The sequence below is a fragment of the Lampetra fluviatilis genome, chromosome 35, assembly GCF_964198595.1.
Source record: "Lampetra fluviatilis chromosome 35, kcLamFluv1.1, whole genome shotgun sequence".
Taxonomy (NCBI): domain Eukaryota; kingdom Metazoa; phylum Chordata; class Hyperoartia; order Petromyzontiformes; family Petromyzontidae; genus Lampetra; species Lampetra fluviatilis.
The window spans coordinates 4,314,400-4,342,075 of record NC_136309.1 but is presented as its reverse complement, the minus strand read 5'-3'; the positions used below and the strand labels follow the sequence as shown (position 1 = coordinate 4,342,075).

Genomic DNA, 27,676 nt, shown 5'->3' with positions numbered 1-27,676 from the left:
CCTCCTGGTGTGTCGTGCCAGGTTTCATACGTGCTCGCTAACAGCACTTGCCCCAACAGTCTGTTGAGGCTACACGGGGGATATTTGTCTTTGTTTGTTCTGGACGGGTGGGGGGGGGGTGGAGATATAAAGACGGACGGGCGGGGTGATCCTCGGCTCTCGACCAATGAGCGCCAGCCCCGGTGGGCGCGGCTCTGGGCAGCCAATAGGATCGCTTGTGGGCGGGGCATCGTCTTTATTTAAACCCACACCCGGGAGCTGTCCTGCACAGTTCGTTAGTGGGCAGAGGAGAGACAGCGCAGAGAGAGAGAGAGGGAAAGAGCTACACGGGGAGAGAAGGAATCCACTGGGATATATACACATACGGGGAGAGGTACAGAGAGAGAGATACGAAGACACCGAGAGACACGAGAAGCGAGAGCGAGGAGGAGAAAGACGGGGAGAGAGGTATTAACACCGGGAGATCAAAAACACGTGGAGATAGATATACACGCAGAGAGAGAGAGGGAGACGGGGAAAGAGACACATAACCAAGAGATAATAGGAGTGGGGTCGTTGCGATTGCATAGACCAGCGCACATCAGGAGCGTACGCAAAATCATCAGCAGCAGCAGCAGCAACATCATCATCAGCCGCAGCAAGAACAGTCGCAGTGGTAGCATCACATGCAGTAACGGCAAAAATCATCATCAGCAGCAGCAGCGGCAGCAGCAGCAGCAGCGAAGAAAAAAAATCATCAACGGCAGCAGCAAGTGGAACGCGAGACTCGCCTAGACAATCAATCAAAGGCCACGCGGTTCATCATGTCTTCTCCGATGATCTCCCTCCATCTCATGCTGCTGCTGCTGCTGCTTTTACTCGTCACGTCCATCAGCTCGCAGCAACAGCAACAGCAGCAGCAGCACGACCTCGGCCACTCGCGTTTCGTGTGCACCGCTATCCCCGCCGACGTAGACGCGGCGTGCCCGCTGCCCGCGTTGTCGGGGCTCTCGTCGGGCGCGAGCGACGAGGCGCGCACGGGGGTCTTGGAGCTTCGCGAGACGGTGCTGCGCCAGAAAGAGACCATCCTCGAGCAACGGGAGAGCATCAGGGACCTCACCACCAAACTCCAGCGATGCGAAGGCACGGACACGCTCGCCTCCTCCTCGTCGTCGTCGTCCAAGCACATGCACGCGCGCCTCCCCGGAGCGAAACAGGCGCCGGGCAAGTGGCGAGACACGATGGGCGACCTGCCCCGTGACCCCGGGGAGGTGATCGAGCAGCTGGGCAGGACGGTGCAGTCGCTCAAGGATCGGTTGGAGAGTCTGGAGGTGAGTGGAGGACACTGCGCGGGAGGGTTGGTGGTGGAGGTGGTAGGTAGGTGGTGGTGGTGGGTGAGGTGTGTCGGACGGGTGCGCGTGGGGTGAGCGAGTGATGGCGTGGTATGTGTTAGGGGTGGTGTGTGGGGAGCGGTGGCGCAGCGGTTAGCGCTACGCTGCGCTGCGAACCTGGCGGACCCCGGGGTTCGATTCCCGCTCACGGCCAATACCGGTGACGATTATCCGAACTGGTCCTGGGCCTCCGCTAGGTCGACTCGGCCTCAAATGAGTACCCGGTGCGGTGTCTAAACGTCACTACTAGGGAGACAAAGGCGGCCGGGCATGGTATTGGCCACCCCACCCCCTCGTGTGCCGTGCCGGTCTTTATAGGTGCTCGCTAACAGCACTTGCCCCTACAGTCTGGGAGATCTTTGATCTTTGTGTGGTGGGGCGGTGGCGCAGTGGTTAGCGCACTCCGCTTCTAACCCGGCGATCCGAGTTCGATTCCCGCTCACGGCCACCAACACCGGTGATGATTATCTGAACCGGTCTTGGGTCTACCTTCTGCGGTGTGTAAAATCATCGCCGCTAGGGAGACAAAGGCGGCCGGGCGTGTTGCTGGCCACCCCACCCCCTCGTGTGCCGTGCCGGCCTTCATAGGTGCTACTCGCTAACGGCACTTGCCCCAAACAGTCTGTTAATGCTAGACGGGACATCTTTGTCTTTGGCGCAGTGGTTAGCGCGCTGCTCTACGAACCCGGCGACCCAAGTGACGATTCGTGATCTGAACCGGTCCTGGGTTCTCCTCGGCGTCCAACGAGTACCTGGTGCGGTGTGTTGTAAACATCGCCACTGGGGAGACAAAGGCGGCCGGGCGTGGTGCTCGCCACTCGCCCCCTCGTGTGCCGTGCCAGCCTTAACGGGCGTTCGCTAACACCAACTTGCCCCAACAGTCTGACGAGGCTACATGGGGGTTTGTTGTCTTTTGTGGGGGATGAGGGCGGGTGGGGGGGGTAAGGGACGCGGGGGGGAGAGCGGTGGCGCAGTGGTTGGTGCAATGCGCTACGACCCCAGCGACCCGAGCGCTGTTCCCCGCTCACGGCTCAACACGCGGAGCCTCGACGAGGTCGAACTGAAGACCGACGGTTGTGGTGCGGACGTCGGCACTTGGTGGGAAGACAAAGGCGCTCGGGCGACCACACCGACCCCACCAATCGGCCTTAATAGGTGCTCGCTAACAATCGCTGGAGTCCAACAAGTCGGGGCGGGGGGGAGGGGCCGCTCTTTGTGCTCGTGGACGTGTGAGCGAGAGGTCGTCCCTCGGGGGGGGGGGGTAGTTTGGGGGGGGGGGGTTGGGGGTGGGTGGGATGCAGTGGCGTGAGAGGGGCAATTGCAGCCCTGCGCCTTTAACCACCCCCGCCCTTTCCACCGTCGTTGTCTCGTTACGAGATAAAAACAAAAGGGAGCCCCCCCCCTACCCCCCCCCACCCCCCCAAGCCCCCCCCCCCAAGCCCTCTGAGACCGTTCGCAATCACCGTGGCGCGAGCCCGCGCCGTCCTAATTGGGCAGTAACGTGGCAGCACCACCTCGCCAACAGCACTTGCCCCAACAGTGTGTTGGAGGCTACACGGGGGATCTTTGTCTTCGTTGGATGTGTGTGTGTGTGTACGTCTCTAAATAAGGAGTTAAAAATCAGCACTGGGGAGACAAAGGCGGCCCGGCGTTGCGCTGACAACATCCTCCCGCTCGCTAACGGCACTTGCCCCAACCGTCTGTTGAAGGCTACACGGGGGAGCTTTGTCTTTGTTCCTGGGTAGCTGGGAGCGGCAGCGTTGTCGGCTTAGCGCGCTGCGCGTAAAAAAATCAAACTCCGGCCAGCCACAGTTCGATTCCAGCTCGCGATGACCTGGAGCGGGCCTGGGCCTCCCCCTAGGTCGACTTAGCCTCAAATAAGTAACCCGTGCCACGTGTCAAGATCGCCACCGAGGGAGACAAAGACGGCCGCGCGTCGTTCTGGACCACCCACCCAAACCTCGTGCTCGCTCGCAGCGCTTGGCACCCAACATTGGGCTACAAACTCAGGGCCAAGGCTGAGTGGCGGGTGGTGTGTAAACCTGCAAAGGCTTTCCCGTAAGTCGTTCACAGCCTTGGCCGAATGCCTGGCGCGGTGTTTAAAAATAAATATCTATAAGCAACGGGGAGACAAAGGCGGCTGGGTGTGTGCAGTGCAAGTCACACCGCCCTCTCGCATGTCAAGCCGCTTGCTTCGCCTGCTGCAGATGAATCTGATAACGACGCTGATGATGATGCATCTGCTGATGGCGATGATAATTCTGGCCGATCATGATATCCTCGGCCTCGAATTATTCCGTTGTTAATCGCGAATACAAGCTTTGATTCAAGATCATCACGAAATAAAACTCGGGTTCGGGATCGGACCTAGATGCCTTCCCTCCTCGTGCGCTGAGCGAGCGTTGAGGCATTGAAGCTTCCCCTCCTGTTCTACACAGCCCCGCAAAACGTGGTCGGTGGAAATTCCCCGTTCCCATGGCGCGGGGTGGGAGGAGGGGAGCCAGTCTATCCGTAGGTGCGCAACCACCGTCGCCTTCGCCACGAAGCTGCACCAGTACTCGTTTTATCCACCCGGGATGGGGTGTGATGGGCTTTAGTCATCGCCTAAGCTACAAGACCCGCGCGCGGCGCGCTGAATTCGCACGCGAGGAATCCCCGCTGGAGGAGGGGGGGGGCTCCCTTGGGGAGAGCGGGGGGGGGCAGGGAGGGGGCGGGGGGCGGGAGCGGGGAGGGGCTGTTGTGAGGGTGCAGTGGAGAGAGAGAGAGGGAGAGGAATCGTTTGGAGCGGCCGCTTAACGATGTCCAAGAATTCTCACCTCGGTGCCCCCCTCCCCCCACCCGCTCCTCTAAATATAATATACATAAAGGTCCCCCCGGGTTAGGGCAAGTGCTCCCATGAAGGTCGGAGCGGCACACGAAAGGGGGGGGGGGGGGTGGGTGGCCAGCACCACGCTCGGCCGCCTTTGTCTCCCCAGTGGCGATGAGTCGAGTTCGATTCCCGTGAGCGGGAATCGAACTCGGGTCGCCGGGTTTCGTAGCGCAGCGCGTTAATTACCGCACCACCGCTCCCCTCCCACGACCACATACACACAGTGACCCCAATCCTGACTTTTAACCTCCTAGCACCGGATTAACCACCACCACCACCACCACAGGGGCCCTTACCTCACCATTGGTGGGGACTCTTAATTTGAAACGGGGAACTCTGGCAACCCCCCCCCCCCCGGCTACACCAATCAGGCGTGTGCCCCCCCCCCACCTGGCAACCCATCAGCTCCCCCCCCACCACCCCCGCCCCTCCACTCCCCCTCTGTCACCGCTTGTGACGTAACCGCGAATGCCCGACGGGATTACGGTGCGGTAACTCGATTCAGCCACTAGCCGCCGTCATCCGTCGTCACGAGCCAGGGTCAATCCACCGCTGGGCTAGCACCATCACCGTGACCTTCAGAGAAAGTGATCCAAATATATATATATTTCAATCAAACTGGCGACGTTTAGAGCAATGGCTCTAATTCAGTGCTGGGTTAAATAAATCGCCGCCTCTCGTGACGCCTGCGTGTCTGCTGTGCGTGTGACGTTTGTCCTCTGTCGTGTCGGCTCGCCCACCCCCTCGTGCGCCGTGGCGGCCTTCACAGGTGCGACTCGCTAAGAGCCCTTGACCCAAAAGTATAGTGAGGCTAGACGGGGGAGCTTTGTCTTTGTGTGTGTGTGTGTGTAGTGGGGAGCGGTAGTGTAGTGGTTAGCGCGCTGTGTTATGAACCCAGAGACTCGAGTTGGATTCCCGCTCACGGACAATACCAACGAAAATTACCCGAAGCGGTCCTGAGCCTCCCCTAGGTCGACTCAGCCTCAAATGAACACCTGGTGCTGTGTGCAGTAAACATCGCCGCTGGGGAGACAAAGGCGGCCGGGCGTGGTGTTGGCCACCCCACTCCCTCGTGTGCCGTGCCGGCCTTCATAGGTGCTACTCGTTAACAGCACTTGCCCCAACAGTATGTTAAGGCTATTCGGGGGGCGGGGATCTTTATCTTGTGTGTGTGTGTGTAGCCAAGCCACGCCAGCTTTATTTAATCTGTGCTCGCTAATCGCACAACGGGGTATTTATTTATTTATTAACGGCTGTAGCTGGGTGGATTTTGTCTTTGTAACGCTCTCAAACTCGAGTACCCCGTCCGGTCCTCCGTCCATTCATAACTGGAGGTAGGAAGGGGGCAGAATGGGGGGGGGGGGCGAGAGAAAGGGGGGGGGGGGCAGCGATATTCCTCGTAACGATAACCCAACGTGAAACCGGACTGGCATGCCAGAGTTGTTGCTATCGTTGTGGAATCGCGAATCGATAACGACAACAAAATCGCCCGAGATCTTGGTGAGACGTAAACCCGGGCAGGTCGTCACGATCGACGGCGTTTAGAAAACGTGCGAACAAGCGAGCTCGTTAGCGTCCATAGCTGCGGATTAAAAACAAAATGTAAACCAACTCGCTGCTGAGACGCTGCAGGCAGGGTGCATGCGTGTGCATGGTTTTTCGTGAACTCGTTTTCGTGCGAGTGACGAGTGCGTGAGTGAACGGGTTTGTTTTGTGGGTGACGTGGAATGGATTTTATTAAGACAGCGCCTCAAATCCCTGATCCCTCCCTCCCTCCGTGTCTCCCACCAAACCCCCACCCCTCACCTGGATCGCCCCTCACCTGGCCCACTCCTCACACCTCATTCCTCACCACCACCGCTCACCGTGCGCGCACACGCAAACTCATAACATGCACATACAAAACCCAAACCATAATACACGCATGCACAATGGCGCGCACACACACACCACATGAATGCACACCCATACACAACATAAAACCGTAACACAAACACACCTCCCATCTGCCATACAAGCCACACCTTACCACAACTCCTTTCATTACACACGCACACACAAAGCCCATGCCACACACGCATCACCTTAACACAACGCACACCGCCCATATCATACCCCTGACCACACACATCTCCCATCTCATACCCCTGACCACACACACACACATCTCCCATCTCATACCCCTGACCACACACACACGCATCTCATACCCATTACCACACACACACACACACACCGCCCATCTCATACCCATTACCACACACACACACACCTACCATCTCATACCCATTACCACACACATATACATACATCTCCCATCTCATACCCATTACCACACACACACATCTCCCATCTCATACCCATTACCACACACACACACATCTCCCATCTCATACCCATTACCACACACACACACATCGCCCATCTCATACCCATTACCACACACACACACATCTCCCATCTCATACCCATTACCACACACACACATCTCCCATCTCATACCCATTACCACACACACACACACATCTTCCATCTCATACCCATTACCACACACACACATACATCTCCCATCTCATACCCATTACCACACACACACACATCTCCCATCTCATACCCATTACCACACACACACACATCTCCCATCTCATACCCATTACCACACACACACACACATCTTCCATCTCATACCCCTGACCACACACACATCTCCCATCTCATACCCCTGACCACACACACACACATTTCCCATCTCATACCCCTGACCACACACACATCTCCCACCTCATACCCATTACCACACACACACACACATCTCCCATCTCATACCCCTGACCACACACACATCTCCCATCTCATACCCCTCACCACACACACACACACATCTCCCATCTCATACCCATTACCACACACACATACACATCTCCCATCTCATACCCATTACCACACACACACATCTCCCATCTCATACCCATTACCACACACACACACACACATCTCCCATCTTATACCCATTACCACACACACACACATCTCCCATCTCATACCCCTCACCACACACACACACATCTCCCATACTCACAATACATTCTACCACACACCCCACAAACGCCCCATCAACACCTCCACCCGCACCCACCCCCAATCACCCCTCCCCTCCCTGTACCCCCACCTCCCTCACACCCCCCCACCCTCACCCCCCCCCCACCTGTCCCCACTTCACAGCAGAAGCACCGCGCTAACTCATCGCGCCCGCAGGGCTCCACGGGCGGTGCCGTCGGCGGCGGCGGCGTCGGTGGTAGCGCCCACTCGCTGCGGGAGTTCCTGCACGAGCGTCTGGGCGACGTGGGGAAACATCTGCACGGCGAGGGAGGTGGAGCAGGAGGAGGAGGAGACGGGGAGGGCGGAGGTCATCACAACGATAGCGACGGGCACCCTCACCACCACCAGCAGCAGCAGCAGCAGCAGAGGATACGGCCAGAGTCCACTCTCACCTCCGTGCATCGCCTGCCGAATTTGGACAAAAGTAAGGAGACCGCTGGTGGCCGTGGTGGTGGCGCGGGCCACAGGGTAGGCGGCCGGGCGGCTGTCGTGGTGGGGGCGGCGGTGGCTGCGATGATGATGATGATGATGTCTGGGTTGCTCGCTTTGTAGCCGAGAATTTGGGACGTCAGCCACTCGCCCATCCTCCATCCCGCTCGCTCGCTCGATCCATCGCTCGCTCGCTCGCTCGCTCGTCTCACGTTTCTCGCCCCTTCACGTCTCGGGTTCCGATGAGCGCCGAGCTCATTCGCTTTGCTCAAATGTCGGTGTGGAGGGTTCTCATTATTCTGCTTATTATCATTCTTCTTCTTCTTCTCGTGGGCATGGTTGTTCCTCCTGGGGGTAGTGGGTGGGTGGGGGGGTTAGTGGTCGCAGTATCGCGTGGCGAAGCCTCGAGAGGGCAAATTGCTGGAAGGACCGTGCAACGTCGCTTGATATTTTGCGGTAAATCCTCGGGCAGATGGTCTGCGTCTCGTCTCTCGCTGCCAGAGAGAGAGAGAGAGACACCCACCCCTCCCCAACCCTCCACTCCACGTGAACGAGAGACTTCCAGCGCTCCACTGCTCTCTCGATTGCTAAGAGGGAAAAATGACCTGTCGTGCAGCCCGATTTTATCGGACTTGCCACCGGGATGAGATATTCACGTGCCCTTTAGAGCGGTGGGCGGAATTGCCGCGGCGTATGCATGGGGCCTGGTGCTCAGAACGAAATGAGGAGGTGATGGTGGAGGGCGGTGGGGGCGTCCAATTACCTGCCCCCCCCCACCCCCCCCACACCCCCGCCCCGCCCCACCACCTCATTGCACCTCGGTACCTGGGCCGCACTCGGGTCTGTGAGTTCCTGGTGCAGTGGCATCACCTGCGATGCGACATATTCGTATATTTTGCCAATTTATTTATTTTATGAATGCATTTGGGACGCGGTGAGCCTCTATCAGCGGAATTCCAGTTCTGCATTATGCGCAGTGGCTCAAAATTAAGTTTACGCCTCCTGTCTGGCTCGTTCCACGATTTATTTATTGCATTTTTAATGATTTCGCTAACTATGAAAAACGATTGAAGAAAAAATTAATAACGTTAGTCAAAACATTTGTTGTTGTTGTAAGAAAACTAATTTAAAATTGTTCGACCCCGAGGCACCCTTAAAAAAATTGCCATTCCTCAGCCGGCACCACTCCAACTGACTGCTGGACATCTGTGAGAAAGAGCTTTATAGCTCATCGGATTCCTCCAGGACGCATAAATATTCCGACCATTCCGACTCGCAGAGTTACCGACGATCATCGATGAAAGTGAAAAAGCGTGCCGCCCAAGAGGTTTCCGTGCGAATGTGACCCCTCGATTGATTGGTGGGCTGGACCACGAGGGCGATGGATGCGAGCACCACTCGGAAGACTCCGTTCACGGAGGGGTTAAAGTGCGTCATGGTCACCCGGGGAAGAGCGCGCGATGATGTGGACAATTCATTGCTTCGCGCGCTGCGCTGCGAACCCCAGTAACCGAGTTCGATTCCCACTCTCGGCCAACACTGGTGACGATTATCTGAACCGGTTCTGGGCCTCCCCTAGGTCGACTCGGCCTCAAATGAGTACCTGGTGCGAGTGTGCAAAACATTAGTACTGGGGAGACAAAGGCGGTCGGGCGTGGTGCTGAGCCCATCCCACCCACCACCTCCTCCACGTGTGCCGTGCCGGCCTTCATAGATGCTCGCTAACAGCACTTTCCCCAACAGTCTGTTAAGGCTACACGGGGGATCTTTGTCTTTGTGTGTGCTCGTGTGTGTACGTGTGGATACGTGTGTGTAGGTGTGCGTTTTTCACACTTTTTAAAAGGCTAACGCTAAATAAGAGACCAAACACTCCAATGCTAATTCAATATTTGTCCTATGACGATGATTTTACACATACACGATAATTTGCTTTGTTTTAAGAGTAGGCTTAAGGGATTTAAACTAAGAGGTCTAGGATCTGGTTGGGTGATGTAGCTAGGATCTGGTTGACTGGTGTGGCTAGTGCTAGGATCTGGTTGGCTGGTTTGGTTAAGGCTCACCGAGCATCTGACCGGCTGCTCGGTTTACCGTTTTCGCCAAAATAATTTGCAGCGGCTACATTTTCCCCGATTGTGATTGGAGGTAACAAAGGCGGCGGAGAAGGATAACAACAAAAAACGCAGCCGACTCGGATCGGCCGACGATTCATCGTCGCGGATAATGGCTCTCACTTAAACGCCACGGCAGCTCAAAGGGCCCTGAAATCGCATCTCGCCTGCAACTATTCCAGTGCCATGCTGCAGTGTTAGGGCAAAAGGGGGCCCACCCCGCCCCCCCCCCCCGGGACCCACTGCCCCCCCCCCCCCCTGGACCCCCCCCCCCGGGACCCACCTGCAGCACTGGCTTCCACGTGGGGTGTCATCTGCCGTGGGATTTCCCCCCACTTTAAATAATTTACGGGTCAGGGGGGTGAACATTTTGTAAAAAAAAAATGTGGAATTTTGTAAACGAAATTTGGGAATGTGTTTACAACATGAAAGAAATTTGCGAAAGTTTTTTTTTTACATAAAAATAATTGGGAATTTTAAAAAATGTGGAATTTTGTAAACAAAATTTGGGAATGTGTTTACAACATGAAAGAAATTTGCGAAAGTTTTTTTTACGCGAGATTTTTTTTTTTACAACATAAAAATAATTGGGAATTAAAACTAAAAAATGGGAATTTTTTTTTGTGGGGCGGGGGGGGTGGGGGCGAAATAACGTCGCCAGCATTTTCTTGTGAACGGTCACCCCGGGCCTGTGAAGCGGGCGGCGGAGTGTACCCCTCGGGGTTGATACGCACCGCGGTTTTAGCCGGCGGCACGGCCGCTGGGGTTGAACCCCACCACCACCACCCCGGGGGGTAGGGGAACACCGGAAACCTCGCAACGCCACGTGTACAATAAATCGCGATTGTAATGATAATGTAACTTCGTTTATTCCACGTAACGTCAGAACGTCACGTCAGCGGTTACCCGATGTGCGATTTTAGTTTTCGTGTGGCACGGTCGTTTTCACGCAGTACTCTGTAGATTTGTCCGTGGTGTTTTCAGTGTTTGTGTGCGTGTGTGGGCTGTTGTTGTTGTTGTTGTTTTCTGGTGACGTCACGCACACACTCGCTGGGGTGTTCCGCGCGCTTGCGTTCGGTCGGTTACAATGCGCGGAGCGTTTCAGCTGGAGACGTCTTCATATTTCGCTTGTGCTCTCTATATATACTGTGTATATATATAGATACATAGGAGGGTGACTTCTGAAACGGATTTCTTGAGCCACACAGCCGACGAGCGTTAACTTGCAGGAAATTCACCTGCTCGTTAACAACCCACCCGCGTTCACGCGTAGGTAATGTCACGTGTTCGGACGCGTGCTTTCGGATTCGTGCCGGGCACCTTTCGTTCATTTGCCTGTTGCTGTTATTTCCGCGCGTTGCACTCCCAAACACGGACACACACACACACGCGCACGCGTCGGACAGTCAATGAATTTCAGTTTATTTATATGATGATGATGATGATGATAGTAGTAGTAGATACTTGTTGTGTTGTTTTTTATTTAATTGATTATGTTTACCCGGCATGCACTATATCGCTGTGCTGCACTGCTGCGTTGCCGAGACCCACGGCTGCCGTTCGTACGACGAATCGCGCACAAGCCCTGGCCGCTGATTGCACGAGGCGCGTTGCTTTGTGACGTCACAATGGATTGAAAAGCACAAGGAGAGAGAGAGAGGAGGGGAGGGGGGTGCGGTGTAAGGGGGGGGGGCGAAACAAACAAATATTTATAAATTACGGCGGCGGTGGCGGTGACGCTTTTAGATGTTTGTGAATCTCGTGAGCGTTTCTCTATTTGTCATTTTACGAATCGTATTCGCGTTCTTCGCTGTCACGCAGCCGAGAGCAGCATTCATGTACGCTTACTTTTTTGCACGAATTTAATAAATTTTACATTTACAAAAGGACCCGATGACTGCTGTAATTAATTCTTACTCGGGCTGCCCTCCCCACCCCCTTCCCTCCCCCCTCCTCCTTCTCCCATTCGTCGTTTTGTCCTTTAACAATACGAGGCATCTGGGGTTCCAACAAACCCATCCCTTCGCCACCAACCAACCCTTCACACCCCACCACCCACCCACCCACCCACCACCCACTCCCACCCCCTTACAAAAAAAGCCATGCATTTATTTTTCATCGCCTCTCCCATCGTTACCGCCCCCCCCCCGCCCCGAGCCTCGTTTCTCTCATCGGCGTTCTCCACCCAGCGTCCGAGTTGGCCTCGAGTTTCGCAGACGTTTGGTGAAGGAAAGGAGGGAGAGGAGAGGTGGTGGGGAGGGGGGGTCCTTGCTACAACAAAATCTGGCGCGATTCCAACCATGCACCCCCTCCCTTCACCCCCGCGTTAAACTTTCACCTCGCACAGCCGATTTCATTTTCACGGTGCACAAGAGGGGGGGGGGGGCAGCATGAAACGTCGTCACCGCCGCCGCTAACTGGACGCGTGATTTCTCTAAAGGGTACAAATTTCTGACGCTTTTGTGGACAACAATTTTTTTTGTTTGTTTGTTAACTTTTTGTTTACGCTCTCTCTCGCTCTATCCCTCTCTCCCCTCTCTCTCTCTCTCGCACTTGCTGTGTAATATCGTCTAGCGAGGAGACGGGGAGAGAGAGACGGTGCCTTGACCGCGGGCTGGCGCCTTGCGATGTTTTTTTGCCGCGAGGGGGGACAGCGGCGGATATAGGGGGTCCGATACCGTTGGCAGATTATTATTATATTTTATATTTTTATTAGTCTTGATTTGAAGCTTTCGTGACTTGAGGAATAATACGCTTTGGTTCTTTCGGTAAAGTCACGTAGGTAGAAATAAAAGAAAAGAAAATAAAACAAAATATTTCTACCTACGTGACTTTACCGAAAGATCCAAAGAGTATTATTATTATTTTAATTTGCGATTTTTAAAAACCCCGCAACAAATGCAGGACTCGTTCTGCCTGGCTGTGCTTAATGCGGATTTTGGCTGCGAAGAAATCGCAGCCCGATTCGACCGGCGGATTTTTTTATTTTGGGGGGTGCGGAGGAGGGAAGGATTGAATGCCGACACCAAACAATGGGCACAATTTACGGAGTTGGTACCAAGGTGGTGGTGGTGGTGGTGATGGTGGTATGGGGAGCGGTGGCGTAGTGGTTAGCGCTCCGCGCTCCGAATCCGGCGACCCCAGTTCGATTCCCGCTCACGGCCAACACCGGTGACGATTATTATCTGAACCGGTTTTGGGCCTCCCCTAGGTCGACTCGGCCTCAAAGGAGTATGTACCTGGCTTCGGCGATGTAAAAACAACGCCACTGGGGAGACGAAAGGCTGTTGGCGGTGGTGCAGGCCACCCACTCCCTCCATCTGCCGTGCCGATCTTCAGAGGTGCTTGCTAACAGCACTTGCCGCACAAGTCTGTTAAGGCTACACGGGGGATCTCTGTCTTTGGTAATGGTGGTGGTGGTTTTGTTCTGGCAGAAGAGACCCCCCTCTCTACAGTTGCCCACACTTTACCCCACCTGCCGATCATCGGCTAACAGTGGTGTTACCCACTTACACAGATGGGGGGGTTAATAAAGTCGCTCCATTGTTTCAACTTCCAAGTCCAATGTGCTGACCATTACATCATGGCAGCCGTCTCCTCTTCCTCACACACACACACAAGACAAAGATCCGCCGTATAGCCTGGGGCAAGTGCTGTTAGCGAGTAGCACCTCTGAAGGCCGGCACGGCACAAGACAAGGATGGGTGGCCAACACCACGCCCGACCGCCTTTGTCTCTCCCCGGCGGCGACACATTTTACACGCCCTGTCAAGGGAGTTAAAGGCGCAGCCCTGCAATTGCTAGCTCAACAGTTTTACAGAGAGCCCCCCCCCCCCCTCCCTCTTGAGTCCACGCTGACCAGTACGGCTCTAGAACACAAATTAAAGTTGACAAAGTGTTACCCACACTTAACCCCCCCCCCCCCGACCTGCCCACCACCACGTGCGACCTGCCCATCGACTGGGAACGGAACCGCGGTGAAACCCACGTGGCACCCGCTGGTCTGGTGAGCGGAGGTGGCTTTCGGAGACCTCGCGCCGTCGTTTCAGCAAATGCCGCGTGACGTCGAGCAATCGAGCCGCTTGCGGCAGCCGCCCAGTCGCCCCCTTCTCTCTCTCTCTGTCGATGTCTACTGCTGGATGGAGGCCTCCCGCCGTACCGCTGTCGTTTGACCGCGTGTCGCCACGCCGCTCCGTGTGTGCCGGGTGGGTGGAGGTGGGCAGCGGGGAGGGTGGTGGTGGTGGTGCGGAGAGAAGTTGCAGTACCACAAATGCTTGCCCGTTCGTGCGCTTACTGGGCAACAAACCGACCGCTGCTTTGCTTCGGAGATCTTCCATAATGGAGGGGTGTTTTGTGTGTGTGTGGGTTAGATCGCGTAAATATATAAATGTTGTGTCGTTAAACCAGCCACCACCCGACACGGCCAATTCGTGAGGTTCGTCACGTAAACAGAACGTGCCGATTCGTTACTAGTACAGCACTAGTGTATAGTATAGTGTAGAGTGTAGTGTAGAGTGTAGTGTGTAGTGTAGAGTGTAGTGTATAGTGTATAGTGTCGTGTATCGTGTGGTGTATAGTGTAGTGTACTAGTACAGCACACCGGTGTGTTGGAGAGCCAAGCCACAACAATTTCAATCCGAGTACGACGTTTCGCCGAGGTTCAACGACACATTTATACATTTACGCGATATAACCCAAAGAAACCGTGCATTATGGATGATATTAGTCGCGAAAGTCTACCGCGTGTTTAGCTTCGGAGGGATCTTCCCTGGCGGTGCGGAGTCGCTGTGACGGAACGTGACCCCCCCCCAAACACCCCACCCCGAGAGCACAATTCACTCGGGCACTCGGCCTCATGCCTGAGTCTTACCTCTCCCCCCTCTACCCCTACTCCCACCCATCTCCACCCTCTACCCCCGCCGCCGCCCCCACACTCACCCCTTCTCTTCTCCACTCCCATATCTCTCCCACCTCTCCCTCCATCCCCTACTGATCTCCCTTCTCCCTCCACCCTTATCTTGCCTCTGTCTCTCCCTTCACCCCCTCTCTTCCCTTCTCGCTCTCCCCCTTTCCTCTCCCCTCCCTCTCCTCCCTCTCGCCTTACCCCCTCTCCTATCTCCCCACCTCTCCCCTTATATTTACTTCTCCCTCGGCGTTAAGCCCTCCTCCTTCTTTATCTCCATCTACCCTCTATTCATATCCCCCGCTCCCTCCCCTCTCCATCTCCCCTTACCCTCCCCTCCACTATCTCCCTCCCTCTCCCCCCGCTCCTCCCGCCCCCCCCCTCCCCCCATTGCAGTCGGGCCCCTCCCAATCCACCACGCGCCCGACGACTTCAAGGTGATGTTCCCGGCGCGCACCAACTATATGTTTGTGCGCGCCAAGCGCTCGCTGCCCGAGCTGCATGCGTTCACCATCTGCCTGTGGCTGCGATCGGGGGGCCCCAGCTCTGGGACCCCCTTCTCCTACGCCGTGGACGACCAGCCCAACGAGCTGGCGCTCATGGAGTGGGGCAACAACCCCATGGAGCTCATCATCAACGACAAGGTGGCAACCCCCTCCTTCCCCCCCTCCCCTCGCACGCTCTGCTGCTGCTGCGTTTGTGCAAACACCGGCCACTGCCACCATCACCACTGCTACTGCCACCACCAACACAACTACTGCTACCATCACCACCACCACCATTGCTACTACCACCATCGATGCTCCTGCCATCGCCGCCACTGCCACCATCGTCACCGCTGCCACGACTGCCACCACCTCCGCCACCTCCGCCACCACCACTATTACTGCCATCACCACCACCACCACCACCGCCGCCACTGCCACTGCCACCTCCGCCACCACCGCCACCACCACTATTACTTCCATCACCACCACCACCACTACCGCCGCCACTGCCATCGCCACCCACCACTGCCATCGCCACCCACCACCACTACAGCTACCATCACCGCCACCACCACCACCACCGTTGCTACTGCCATCACCGCCACCACCACCGCCGCCACCACCACTGCCACCTCCACCACCACCGCCACCACCACTATCACTGCCATCACCGCCACCACTATTACTACCGCCACCACCACACTCAACGAGTTACCCCTCTTCCCGCACACCCCTTTTAGGGTCCCCCCCCCCCCCGCCGTCCCCATCACCTCCAATGAATTACGAGAGGCAGTGCGGTGCAAGTGTCAATTTACTCGCGAGAAAGAAATCGCTGTCCCATGCAATGCAATTTGCAGTAAAAAAAGAACAAAAGGACAGCACACGCGGTCAGTTTGACAAGTCACTGTCATCCATCACCGGGGTTCCCACCTGTCCGGGTTTGACCCGGACTCTCCGACAATTGGCTTCGTCTGCGTGCCGGTGGCAGCAGGGAATTGATTTTGGCGACGGAGACCTGCTACCGGCTGTCGCTGCCGTTGAACATCAATGCCCGGATGTGTCGCAGAGCCGCTCTGACAACAGACGCCGGGCGCTGGGTGAGAAACGTGTCCGGGGATTTGATGGGCGGAGGTGGGGAGAGGTCACGAGAGAGAGGAGAGGTCACGTGAGAGAGGAGAGGTCACGTGAGAGAGGAGAGGTCACGATAGAGAGGTCACGCGAGAGAGGTCACGTGAGAGAGGAGAGGTCACGTGAGAGAGGTCACGTGAGAGGAGAGGTCACGAGGAGAGGTCACGAGGAGAGGTCGCGTGAGAGAGGAGAGGTCACGTGAGAGAGAGAAGTCACGTGAGAGAGGTCACGTGAGAGGAGAGGTCACGAGGAGAGGTCACGTGAGAGGAGAGGTCACGAGGAAAGGTCACGTGAGAGAGGAGAGGTCACGTGATAGAGGAGAGGTCACGTGAGAGGAGAGGTCACGTGAGAGAGGAGAGGTCACGTTAGAGGAGAGGCCACATGAGAGAGGAGAGATCACGTGACAGAGGAGAGGTCACATGAGAGAAGAGAGGTCACGTGAGAGGAGAGGTCACGAGAGAGAGGAGAGGTCACGTGAGAGGGGAGAGGTCACGTGAGAGGGGAGAGGCCACATGAGTGAGGAGAGATCACGTGACAGAGGAGAGGCAAACGTCGGACGCAGTCTGCTGACACCTTCCCCCCCCCCCCCCACTCGCGCCCCCCCCCCCGGGGTCACGCGACCCCTACACGGCGTGCCCCTCTGCTAAACGAGACAAACGCGGACGTCGCCTTAATGGCCTCGCTTCACATCGCTCCGTGCAAACGAAACGCCGTCAATTTGCTCGTTCGGCTGCGCGTGCCACGGCGAGGCACGGGGGGGCGACTCCAATTAGCCAAATGAGTTCCACGTTCACCTGATTCGCTCCCTTATTAATAAAGGGGTGGCGGGGCGGGGGCAGCTTGGGGTGTGTGCGCGCCTTTTCGTGTTGACGTTGTGTGCGGAGCGGTGAGCGCTACGCTGCGCTATGAACCCGGCGACCCGATTTAACAGCACTTGCCCCAACAGTCTGTTAAGGCTATACGGGGGATCTTTGTCTTTGTACATGAGGAGCGGTGGTGTAGCGGTTAATGCGCCGCGCTATGAACCCGGCGACCCGATTTCCACTCCCGCTCACGGCCAACACCGGTGACGATTATTTGAACCGGTCCTGGGCCTCCCCTAGGTCGACTCGGCCTCAAATGAGTAACTGGTGCGGTGTGTAGTAAACATCGCCACTGGGGAGACAAAGGCGGCCGGGCGTGGTGCTGGACACCCACCCCCTCGTGTTCCGTGCCGGCGTTCATAGGCGACTCGCTAACAGCACTTGCCCCAACAGTCTGTAAAGGCTATACGAGGGATCTTTATCATTTAATGTTGACGTTCACTGAGTGGGGAGCATAGCTGGTACATCTGCCAGTGTGGTCACCAGGGCCCCTTGTGCCAGGCTAGGTGTACCGTGAGGTTCGTTGCTTGGCAGGAGGTCACGGGACAGACCCAAAGTGCCGTGGGTTCACTGACTCCGATGTCTGGCAAACGCACAACCCTGTGCTAAACCACCGTGGCATTTTGCTGCGTTTTACCCGCCCGGCACTTCGCTCGTTGTTGTGAGCATCGCTCCTCCGCCCTATTCTGTTGCCCAGTAGCGTCCTTCACGAACCTCCTCCACAGAGGCCGATCTTGTCCACCACTGGTACCGGTCATCCTCCCACCCACACCTCTCCATGTAACATGCTTGGCCAGGGATCGTTTTTTGTTGACTGTTGTTGATTGTTGTTGTTGATTGTTGTTGTAACTTGCTGACAGCCCCCTAACTGGATATCTGTGAGGAGAGAGGACCGAGAGAGAGAGCTTAATAGCATATCGGATTTCTCCTCTACTCTACATGACGAACAGAACACCTTTGATAATTTATTTTCCGTAGTTCACAATTAAGATTTTTAAAAACATTTATTAGATGCATCCGCGATCCCTGATGCCAGGGGCAAGCGAACCCCTGCCTCCAGCCCCCTCCCCAAATGTAGAAGTCAAACTCCGCCTTCGATTCTAACGCGCGCGCGTGCCACCGACTGCTGTTGTTGTTGTCACGTGACACCGACTGTTGTTGTCACGTGCCTTAATCTAAGTTGTCTTGTTGTTGTTGTTGTTTGACTTGCATCCCACTGGGATTTTTGCACACAGCGTTGGTGTACGGTGTTTTTTTCTGCAATGTTTTGCGGTCTTTCCTTGGATTTTCTGTTCGCACTCAGTCACATATTCACTTTAAGATGTTTTATTGTTCGTGTTTTTGTTTTTTGTTTGTTGCGGTTGCACCCGATTCAAGAGCCGAATGGCTCACAGGGCTATACCTAATACATGAACTTGAAATGAACTTGAACCAACTGTTGTTGTTGTTGTCACGTGACACCAACTGTTGTCGTTGTTGTCACGTGCCGCCGCAACCTCGTGGTTCACCGCCGTCCGTCCGTCCGCGCGCGCAGATCGCGCGGCTGCCCGTCAGCGTGAGCGACGGCCGCTGGCACCACCTGTGCGTCACGTGGAGCACCCGTGACGGCGTCTGGAAGGCGTTCCAGAACGGCGCCTACCGCGGCACCGGCGAGAACCTCGCGCCCTGGAGGCCCATCAAGGCGGGCGGCGTCCTCATCCTGGGCCAGGAGCAGGTGCGGTTGGGGGTGGGGGGGTGGCGCGGGAGGTGGCTCGCACCTGAGGCTCGGGGTGGGTGGGTGGGTGGGGGGCTACGGAGAGGAGGAGGAATGGGATAGTGGGGGGGGAGTGCGTTTTATTCCGTACTGCGTTGTGGTTGACGTTCTTCACATTTGAGGGTTGGGTTACTCCCTCGCTCCTCCTCCGCTGATCTGGACCCTCTCTCTTCTACCTCTTTCTCTCTTCTACCACTACCTATCTCTCTCTTCACCCTCTCCACTGCCTATTCTTGTCTCTCTCTCCCTCCCTCACATCTCCCCCCCCCCCCATCTTGTCCATTCCCCATTCTCTCTCCTCCCCCACGTCTCTCTTTCCCCTCCGTCTCATCCCTCACCCCCCAATCCTCTCTCTCTCTCTCTATACCTTCTACCCCCTATTCTTATCTGCCCCGGTATCTCTCCATCTCTCTTTCTCCCTCTTTCCCTCCATATCTGCCCCCTCCATATCATCCCTTACCCCCCAATCCTCTCTCTCTCTATACTCTCTACCCCCCCCCCCCCCCCCATTCTCATCTTCTCCCGGTAAATATAAATGTGTCGTTAAACCCGCCACCACGGGACACAGCCAATCTGTAAGGTTTGTCACGTAAAACACAACGTGCCGATTCGTTACTAGTTGAGCGTGTTGGAGAGTGAACCCACTGCAACATCTGCATCTTGTGGGTTCACCACCGTGGTCACCGTGGTCGTGGCCTCTCTCCATGCCTGTCAACAACCCCTTAATCGGTGCCCTACCTTGTTACAGACCTTATCGGTGACTCCGTGCCCCTCTTATAAATCTCAACGTTCATCCTGCAAAGTCCCATCACAAGGGTAGAAGAAACACAATGTCGCCCGCATTGAAACGGCCGTACGCCGTATGGACCTGAACACTCTATTTCCCTGCGCAAGAATTCGGGGTAAGCCGTGCGTGTTGACGCTGCATGCGAATCTCTCGCTCTGTTTGCGCGCGCGCGCCCCCCCCCCCCCTCCGCGCAGGACGTGGTGGGCGGAAACTTCGACGCGACGCAGGCGTTCCTGGGCGAGATGGCGCAGTTCAACGTGTGGGACCGCGAGCTGCTGCCAGCCGAAATCATGGAGCTGGCCACGTGCTCGCGTTCCTTCTCGGGGAACGTCGTCGCCTGGACCGAGGACGCCATCGACGTCCACGGAGGCCTCACCCACCACCCGTTCGGCCGCTGCTCCTCCGTGCTATCCAACTTCTGACCCTGCGACGACGACCTTTGACAATGGCCCATTGGTGATGACCCTTGATGATGCCCTTTGATGAGATGGCCTTTGATAATGACCCATCACATTGACCCTCGATTATGACCTTTGATGATGATGATCAGCTCTGCTAATAACCTTTGATAATGACCCCCGATGATGACCTTTGGTAATGACCTTTGATGATGACCTTTGGTAATGACCTTTGATGATGACCTTTGATGACGACCAATCAGAATCGTCTTTTTGTCACAGATGTCCAGTAGGAGAATGACCTGTTGATAATGACCTTTGACCCTGACAATCGACGTTCACGGAGGCCCCCGGCCTGCTCGGACGCTGCTCCGCAAGGCTGTCCTAACCCTTAATGCTGACCTTTCACGATGACCTTTGATGACCTTTTGACGAGCACCTCTTGAGCTGACGTTCGACGGCCTCCGCTGCTGACCTCTGATGCTCACCTCCAAAGTTGACCTTTGGCACTCTTACTCTCCGATACCGACGATGAACGCTAACCGGTAGAGCTGACCCTTGCAGCTGACCATTGACAACATCGATCGTGACTCACCACAATAGGGCGCTGACCTCCTTAGCTCGACGCTGAGCCCACTTGACCTTAACATCGAGTCCCGACCTCCGCCCCCGGACTTGAACCCCGTGAGCCTGACCATGCCCACCACGGCATCCGCCATAATTTTGACGCCGACCTCAGCCTCAACTTTGACATCTACCCCCCCCCCCCATTTGACCGTGACCTTGACCTCGACATTTCCCCCACCCCCTCAACCCGCCCACATTTTTTCTATACTCAACTCGACCAGACTCTGACCTTGACCTGACCTTGCCACAGAACCCACCACCGACACCCCCCCCCCCACCTCCGACTCGCAACCCTGACCCCCCGACCTCGACGTCACCCTCGACCTCAACTCCCACCGCAACAACTCCTCCTCACCGACCGGGGCGGTGACGACGTCGTTGGGTTCGCCCTCCCGCCCTCGTCTCACGACTCCCCCGGCGCGGGGAGGCTCCCTCGCTACGCTGGGACGTCGCGTGCCCCAGGAGTCCCGGACGACGATCGCCCGCTCGATCGCGGTTAGGGAAAACACCGGCAGCGTGTATGCGCGCTTGTGTGTGTGTGCGTGTGTGCGTGTGTGCGCGTACGTACGGTTTAACTTTCTTTCGTTCGCACCGCACGTGGCCAACGGCGCCAATCGGAGGTAGCGGTGGTAGCAAATAACGCGCAAGCGTCCCTTAACGACTCGGGGGTCAGCGGCCGCCGCTGCCTCTGCACCGGATGGCGCCGCTGAATGTTTGGTTTTCCCGCGCGCCGCACGTCGTCGTCGAAGTCTTTTGCAACGTTCCACCAACGTCCGGCACCGTTGAGTTTAGAGAGAGACGTTTGGTTGGGGGGGGGGGGTGTAGGTGCCGGGCGCGGGGGAAACTTCTCAAACGACGCGACGACCGTTCAGGCCGCTCGCTTGCAAGCGACAGATTTTTATTTATTTTGTTTTTGCCGTTGCTGGCGTCGACCGTCCCACAAGGGGACAACCCCCGGGCAACCCCAGCGGCATTCGTTTCAGGGAGCCAAAGCCCTGCTGATGAGACTCGGTCCGAGTGCTCATACCACACCCTCGTTTCATATTTAACGTAGTTGCACAACAAAAAACTTGAACAAACGAATCGAGTGATCGGGATGCAAGGGCCGAGTGAATGAGCGGCCGTAACAGAGGGCGCACTATAGGGCTATAGGGGAGGGACGGGAAGGAGTGGAGGGGTGAGGGGTGAGGGAAGATGGAAGGCCACGGGCGACGAAAAAGAGGCAATGGGGGCCGACTCACCGACACACCGACTCACCGACTCACCGACTCACCGACACACCGACTCACCGACACACCGACTCACCGACTCACCGACACACCGACCCACCGACTCACCGACACACCGACTCACCGACACACCGACTCACCGACTCACCGACACACCGACTTACCGACTCACCGACACACCGACTCACCGACACACCGACACACCGACTCACCGACACACCGACTCACCGACACACCGACACACCGACTCACCGACACACCGACACACCGACACACCGACTCACCGACTCACCGACTCACCGACACACCGACACACCGACTCACCGACACACCGACTCACCGACACACCGACACACCGACTCACCGACACACCGACACACCGACACACCGACTCACCGACTCACCGACTCACCGACTCACCGACACACCGACACACCGACACACCAACTCACCGACACACCGACTCACCGACACACCGACACACCGACACACCAACACACCGACTCACCGACTCACCGACTCACCGACTCACCGACTCACCGACACACCGACACACCAACTCACCGACACACCGACTCACCGACACACCGACTCACCGACTCACCGACTCACCGACTCACCGACTCACCGACTCACCGACTCACCGACACACCGACTCACCGACTCATCCACTCACCGACTCACCGACTCACCGACTCACCGACTCACCGACACACCGACTCACCGACTCACCGACACACCGACTCACCGACTCACCGACTCACCGACTCATCCACTCACCGACTCACCGACTCACCGACACACCGACTCACCGACACACCGACTCACCGACTCACCGACACACCGACACACCGACACACCGACTCACCGACACACCGACTCACCGACACACCGACTCACCGACACACCGACTCACCGACTCACCGACTCACCGACTCACCGACTCATCCACTCACCGACTCACCGACTCACCGACTCACCGACTCACCGTCCCACCGCTTTGCCTCCCAATAAAACAAATGCCGCTGGTACCAACGCCGAGGTCGCTGAGATGCCACGCGGTCGACCACGTGGCGTCGTGGAGCGACGAACAACGCGCGGACGGACGATTGTTTGTTTCATTTCGGTCGGCGCGGCGTCCGACGTTTCACCCCGCCCCCCCGGCGCTGCTGCGGGGGCCAGTAAACGCGGACGGGGGAAACGTCGGGCGCTCACCTGCCCAACGACACGGAGCGTGTCGACGGACCGAGAGCGCGCCGTGGAGCACACGCCGGCGGGTTGCGTTCGGAGCCACCGGGTGTCCGTTCCGTTGTGTCACCGGACATCCGTACACGCGGCGATTTATCTATTGGTTTAATATTTATGTATCTATTTATGTATCTATTTATTTATCTATTTATTCCCGTTCATTTATTTCGCTCATTCCGGGGATCGCCGCCGCGGTGAAATGGTCAGCGCCACTCAGAATATTGATTTACAGCGGAGGAATCCGATGAGCTATTAAGCTCTTTTTCCACAGATGTCCGGTTGGGACCGGCTTGCGACCCCCCCCCCCCCCGGGGTTTCGTGCGGGGTTCGTGAGTCGATCTCCCGGCGCGGCAGCTGAGACGATGGCGCGCCACCGCCTCCGTTTAGCCGGCGGCATGAACGGATGGGTTCGCCGCGGTTTGGCGCGCGGGTCGGGGCAAAAGTGTGGGTCACTCCCCACCTCCTTTTTCTACCCCCCCCCCCTCCTCCCCCGGGGTGGTGGGCGGGGGGGGCGCGTGGGAGGGAGAGGGTTGGCCTCGTCCGGTGAGCGTCAGTGGCGCGGGCGGCATGCGCTTGCATGGCTGCGCCTTTACCCTTTCGCCGCTCGCGTTCGTTCTGTTCGCTCGGAAGAGCTGGCAAAAGTGTGGGGGGTGGGGGGGGGTGGCGGAGCGTAGACCGCCCCTCGCACGCGCCGGTCGACGGTCGACTTGTCGAAAGGAAATATCTATGTATAAAATAATAATAATAACGATTTGGCTTTTCGTTCGTGGAGAAGCGAATGATTGACAGCAGTAGCAGTGGCCGCCTTAATGCACTCGTGGTTAGAAACAGCACCTTGCCCTCTGCCAGGGGGGGGGCTACGAATGCTCGCGTAGCCCTCGCACTAACCTCCTCCTCTTGCATGGTTTTTATTTTTGTCCGGACACAACTTTCAAGCGACAAACTTTTGCACTTTTGCGGCGAATTGTTCCCCCTTATCGTCTGATTGGTTGGATTCGGTTTTTGTGGGGAGGGGGGAGAAGGGCAAGGGGAGGGGGGATAAGGGGCGGGGCGGGGTGACAGACGGAGACGAGTGACGTTAACGTCGTCGATTGTGACGTCAACATCGTCGATTGTGACGTCGTTTGGAAATGATGGTTTGAACCGTGAGCTTTGTTTAAAACGAAGCGGGGGGGGGGGGTTCGGCATTGTTTTAAAGTGGGGGCCGTATCAAAACTCAGGGGCGGGTGGGGGGTCGGGGGGGGGGGTTAGCGGCACGACACAGACAATGTAAAACAAATAAACTTTCAAAGAATCTCAAACGCAAAACGCGACGAGCCCAGGACAGATGCGTAGTGTTCCATGGTGATGGGTGGGTGTGGGGGGCGTGGGGGGCTCAAGGCTAACCGTATAGCCCCCCTTCCGTTACAGTCAAGCTGAACAAATGCTGTTATAATATCTAAAATATTTTACAGCACTGGTGACTTTATTTTATTATTTTGACGTCGCGGTGAAAATGTGTAAAGTTGAGCGCTGAATCCTTCTGGAGTAGGGGGGGGGGTCGGCCCGGCTTTAGCCATACCCCCCTCCCCCACCCCTCCCCCACCCCTCCCTTCCCCTCCCCTACCCCTCCCCCACCCCTCCCCCACCCCACCCCGTCACTTGCACAGCTGCTAAGCAATATCACTCGGCTCTATCGTCACGAATATCTGGCTCCCACCGCGGATTATTATTATTTGGGGGGGGGGGGCGGGTTGGGGGGGGGCGGCGGGGTCGGAAGAATAAAAATCTAAAACGTCAAAGTTAGCAAGAGCATTTCAAATCGGCTGCACAGACTGCAAAACGTGAATTGGTAAAGCGGCCGCGCGTCAAACCGCGGTTCGTCGTCAACCGATAAGTGTTTACACTGCACGTGGGGAGGTGTCCCCTTGGTGGCCGAAGGGCGCGCGAGAGACTACGAGCGAGAGAGAGGTGGAGCGAGAGGTGGTGATGGGACCCACGCGATGGAGTGGTGGGACGCCCGGTTAGCGCGGCCCCTTCTCAAACGTGAACTGGCGAGTGTTTTGATACAATAGTCCGAGTGCCGGCTGGGAGACCGCGTCTTGGATTGGGTGGATCGTGGCATAGCTGGCAACCTTGCCGCACAACCACCATCCCACTCAGCCAGCCAGCCAGCCAGGAGCGTTGCCACCTCTCCAGGAATTCGCATCTCATATCAGGTCGCAGCAGCAGCAGTGATTCGCAACCGAGATGTGATACAGACCTCGCCGTGCTGAACTTTACCCGAGCTGATGCCACGCCGTTTTGTTTTGTATTGTGGGCCGATAGACCTCGCGCTGACAGAGAGCATCTCTACGTTGCGTTTGGTCCGGGGGTCCCAAAAAAAAAGCCAAAAAGGCGAGTGCATCATCTTCGTTCGCGCGTGCCGACCCCGCACACATCACAGAGGGCACGTCGGCCCGGTGACTCCCGAAGACGCGATGACTTCTTGTCATCGCGAGGCCTCGCGAACGCGACGCGACTCAACCAAAACAAAGAAAACAATCTCAGCGCGCGCACGGGAGAGAGTTTTCCTGGCCGTTGCAAGCGACCCCCCCCCCGCCTCTCGGCGCGAGTTTCATTCGCGGAGGCTTAACGAGAAATAACCAATTCCGTCTGAAATGGAACGAAGTTTTTTTAGTTTTTGGTAAAGTTTGGGGCTCAGGCCGCGGCGATTGTCATTGTCGTCCGGGATGTCCCTCGATCGACAAGAGTCACGTGGGGGGGCTACCCCCCCCCCCCACTATCCCCCGCACCACCATCACCGCCCCCCCCCCCCCCCAATGTGCGGGATGTGGTGGGTGGGGGAGGCGTTAGCTATCGAGGGGTGTGCAGGCGGTGTAACTGCCCCGGCGTGAATTGGCCAGAGGAGCCGGGGGGGGGGGGGGCTATCCTCCTTAGCAGGCGTCGGAATACAAAGACGGAGGTGTGTGGGGGGGGGGAGCTGGATGTGGGGGGTGGTGAGTAGGATTGGACAGGGGACCACATTTAATTCCTTGCACCGGAGCCCAAGCCGGCGGAGCAACTACGCAGCTGTGTGGTTAAATACGAACCGAGAAAGCTTCCAGTTACAAGTTCTATACCCGATCCAGCTCTCGACGAGCTCTCTCTCTCTCTCGAGCTGCCTCTGGTGGAGTCCTTCCGCCAGCAGTGGGCGTGAGCAAGCAATTGCAGGGCTTGCGCCTTCACCGCGTTTTCTACTCACCCAAAGCGGTGCTGTAGCGATGCTTGTTTGTGTGCTGCTCTTGCGATAAATGTGGTTAACACACGCAAAAAAAAAAACACCAAAAAAAATAAACATCGACTCGCAGTATGGTCCGTCACAGGGCCTTTCCGTTACAGACCCCCATCAAGTATTACGGACAGGGATTGCCACCTGCCCAGGTGCGAGTATTGGTCTTTGGATCCTCTGTGTGTTTCCGGGGTGGCAGCAGCAACAGCAGCAGCAGCATGTGTTGCTTTGCTGCCGAGATCTGAACTTGACTGCAAAGTTGTCGCAACAGACGCAGTGCGGGTCGGGAGTGGACAAGCATGGTCGTCCTACCCAGGTTAGGGGTTGCCACCTGTTCTGCTTTTCCCCGGAATCCTCCTCTCGCTGTACCCGGGAAATCTGCGAGTCTTCGCGGCGGCGTGTTAACTACTTTCCCGCTCGTTGGCAACGACAATCGGCTACAACGACGACGAGAACCAATTGGGAATGACACACGGGACGGTCATATCGCTCTGCCCGTCCATTCACGCACTCAACCCACACGGGAGGACACCGCGAGGACACGGAAGCTGGCGATTGGCCGTTACCATCACGAGCGGTGCCGTTCCATCGTCTACCCCCCACCCCCCCCCCCATCGTTCCGCAACCACTCGCTCCGGGTGTGGACAAAGCAGTTGCTGCGGTTGCGGCGGCTACGATGTCGATCGTTCGCCGTGTCGGCTGTAGTTCCCCCCCCCCCTCCCACCTCCCGCGGGGTAAATTTTCAATCTTCTCCGGATTAATAAGAAGCAGGAAGGAGCCGTTGCTGGAGCTTGGTGTGCGGCGGTCGTTAATTGGGTCGCGCTGGGGAAATTGTCTCACCCATTCACAACGCCGATTTCGAAGAATTAAACGACGAAGTGCAATAGCGGTGACGGTAAATAGAGCGAGAAGGGGGAGAGGAGGGGGGGGGGGAGTGCGTTTTATTTCTATAAACTTAACGCTAAGAAAAAAAAACAACTCCCATTATTCCTATGAATATATTTCAAAAAAGCAACAACAACAAAAAAAGTGAAACAAAACGTAACCATAAAAGAAAATAAAAAAAATCGCAAAAAATAACTTTTGAACAAAAAAATATTATAGGCGACGCAGAGTTTGGCTAGTTT

The 27,676-nt window shown here is 56.6% G+C and overlaps 1 protein-coding gene across 2 annotated transcripts; it reads left to right on the top strand.

The window, feature by feature from the left end:
• The first annotated feature begins 258 nt into the window (after nucleotides 1-258).
• On the top strand, nucleotides 259-26,572 carry LOC144944530 (neuronal pentraxin-2-like). 2 transcript variants are annotated; one of them, XM_078872763.1, is made up of 5 exons: nucleotides 259-1,310; nucleotides 7,495-7,762; nucleotides 15,175-15,422; nucleotides 18,792-18,971; nucleotides 19,992-26,572. In XM_078872763.1, exons 1-5 carry the CDS (start codon nucleotides 804-806, stop codon nucleotides 20,217-20,219), a joined length of 1,431 nt encoding a protein of 476 aa, XP_078728889.1. In that variant the 5' UTR covers nucleotides 259-803; the 3' UTR covers nucleotides 20,220-26,572. The 2 variants fall into 2 exon arrangements, with proteins under 2 accessions (XP_078728889.1, XP_078728888.1); XM_078872762.1 differs by having other exon boundaries at nucleotides 7,462-7,762.
• The last annotated feature ends 1,104 nt before the right edge of the window (nucleotides 26,573-27,676 follow it).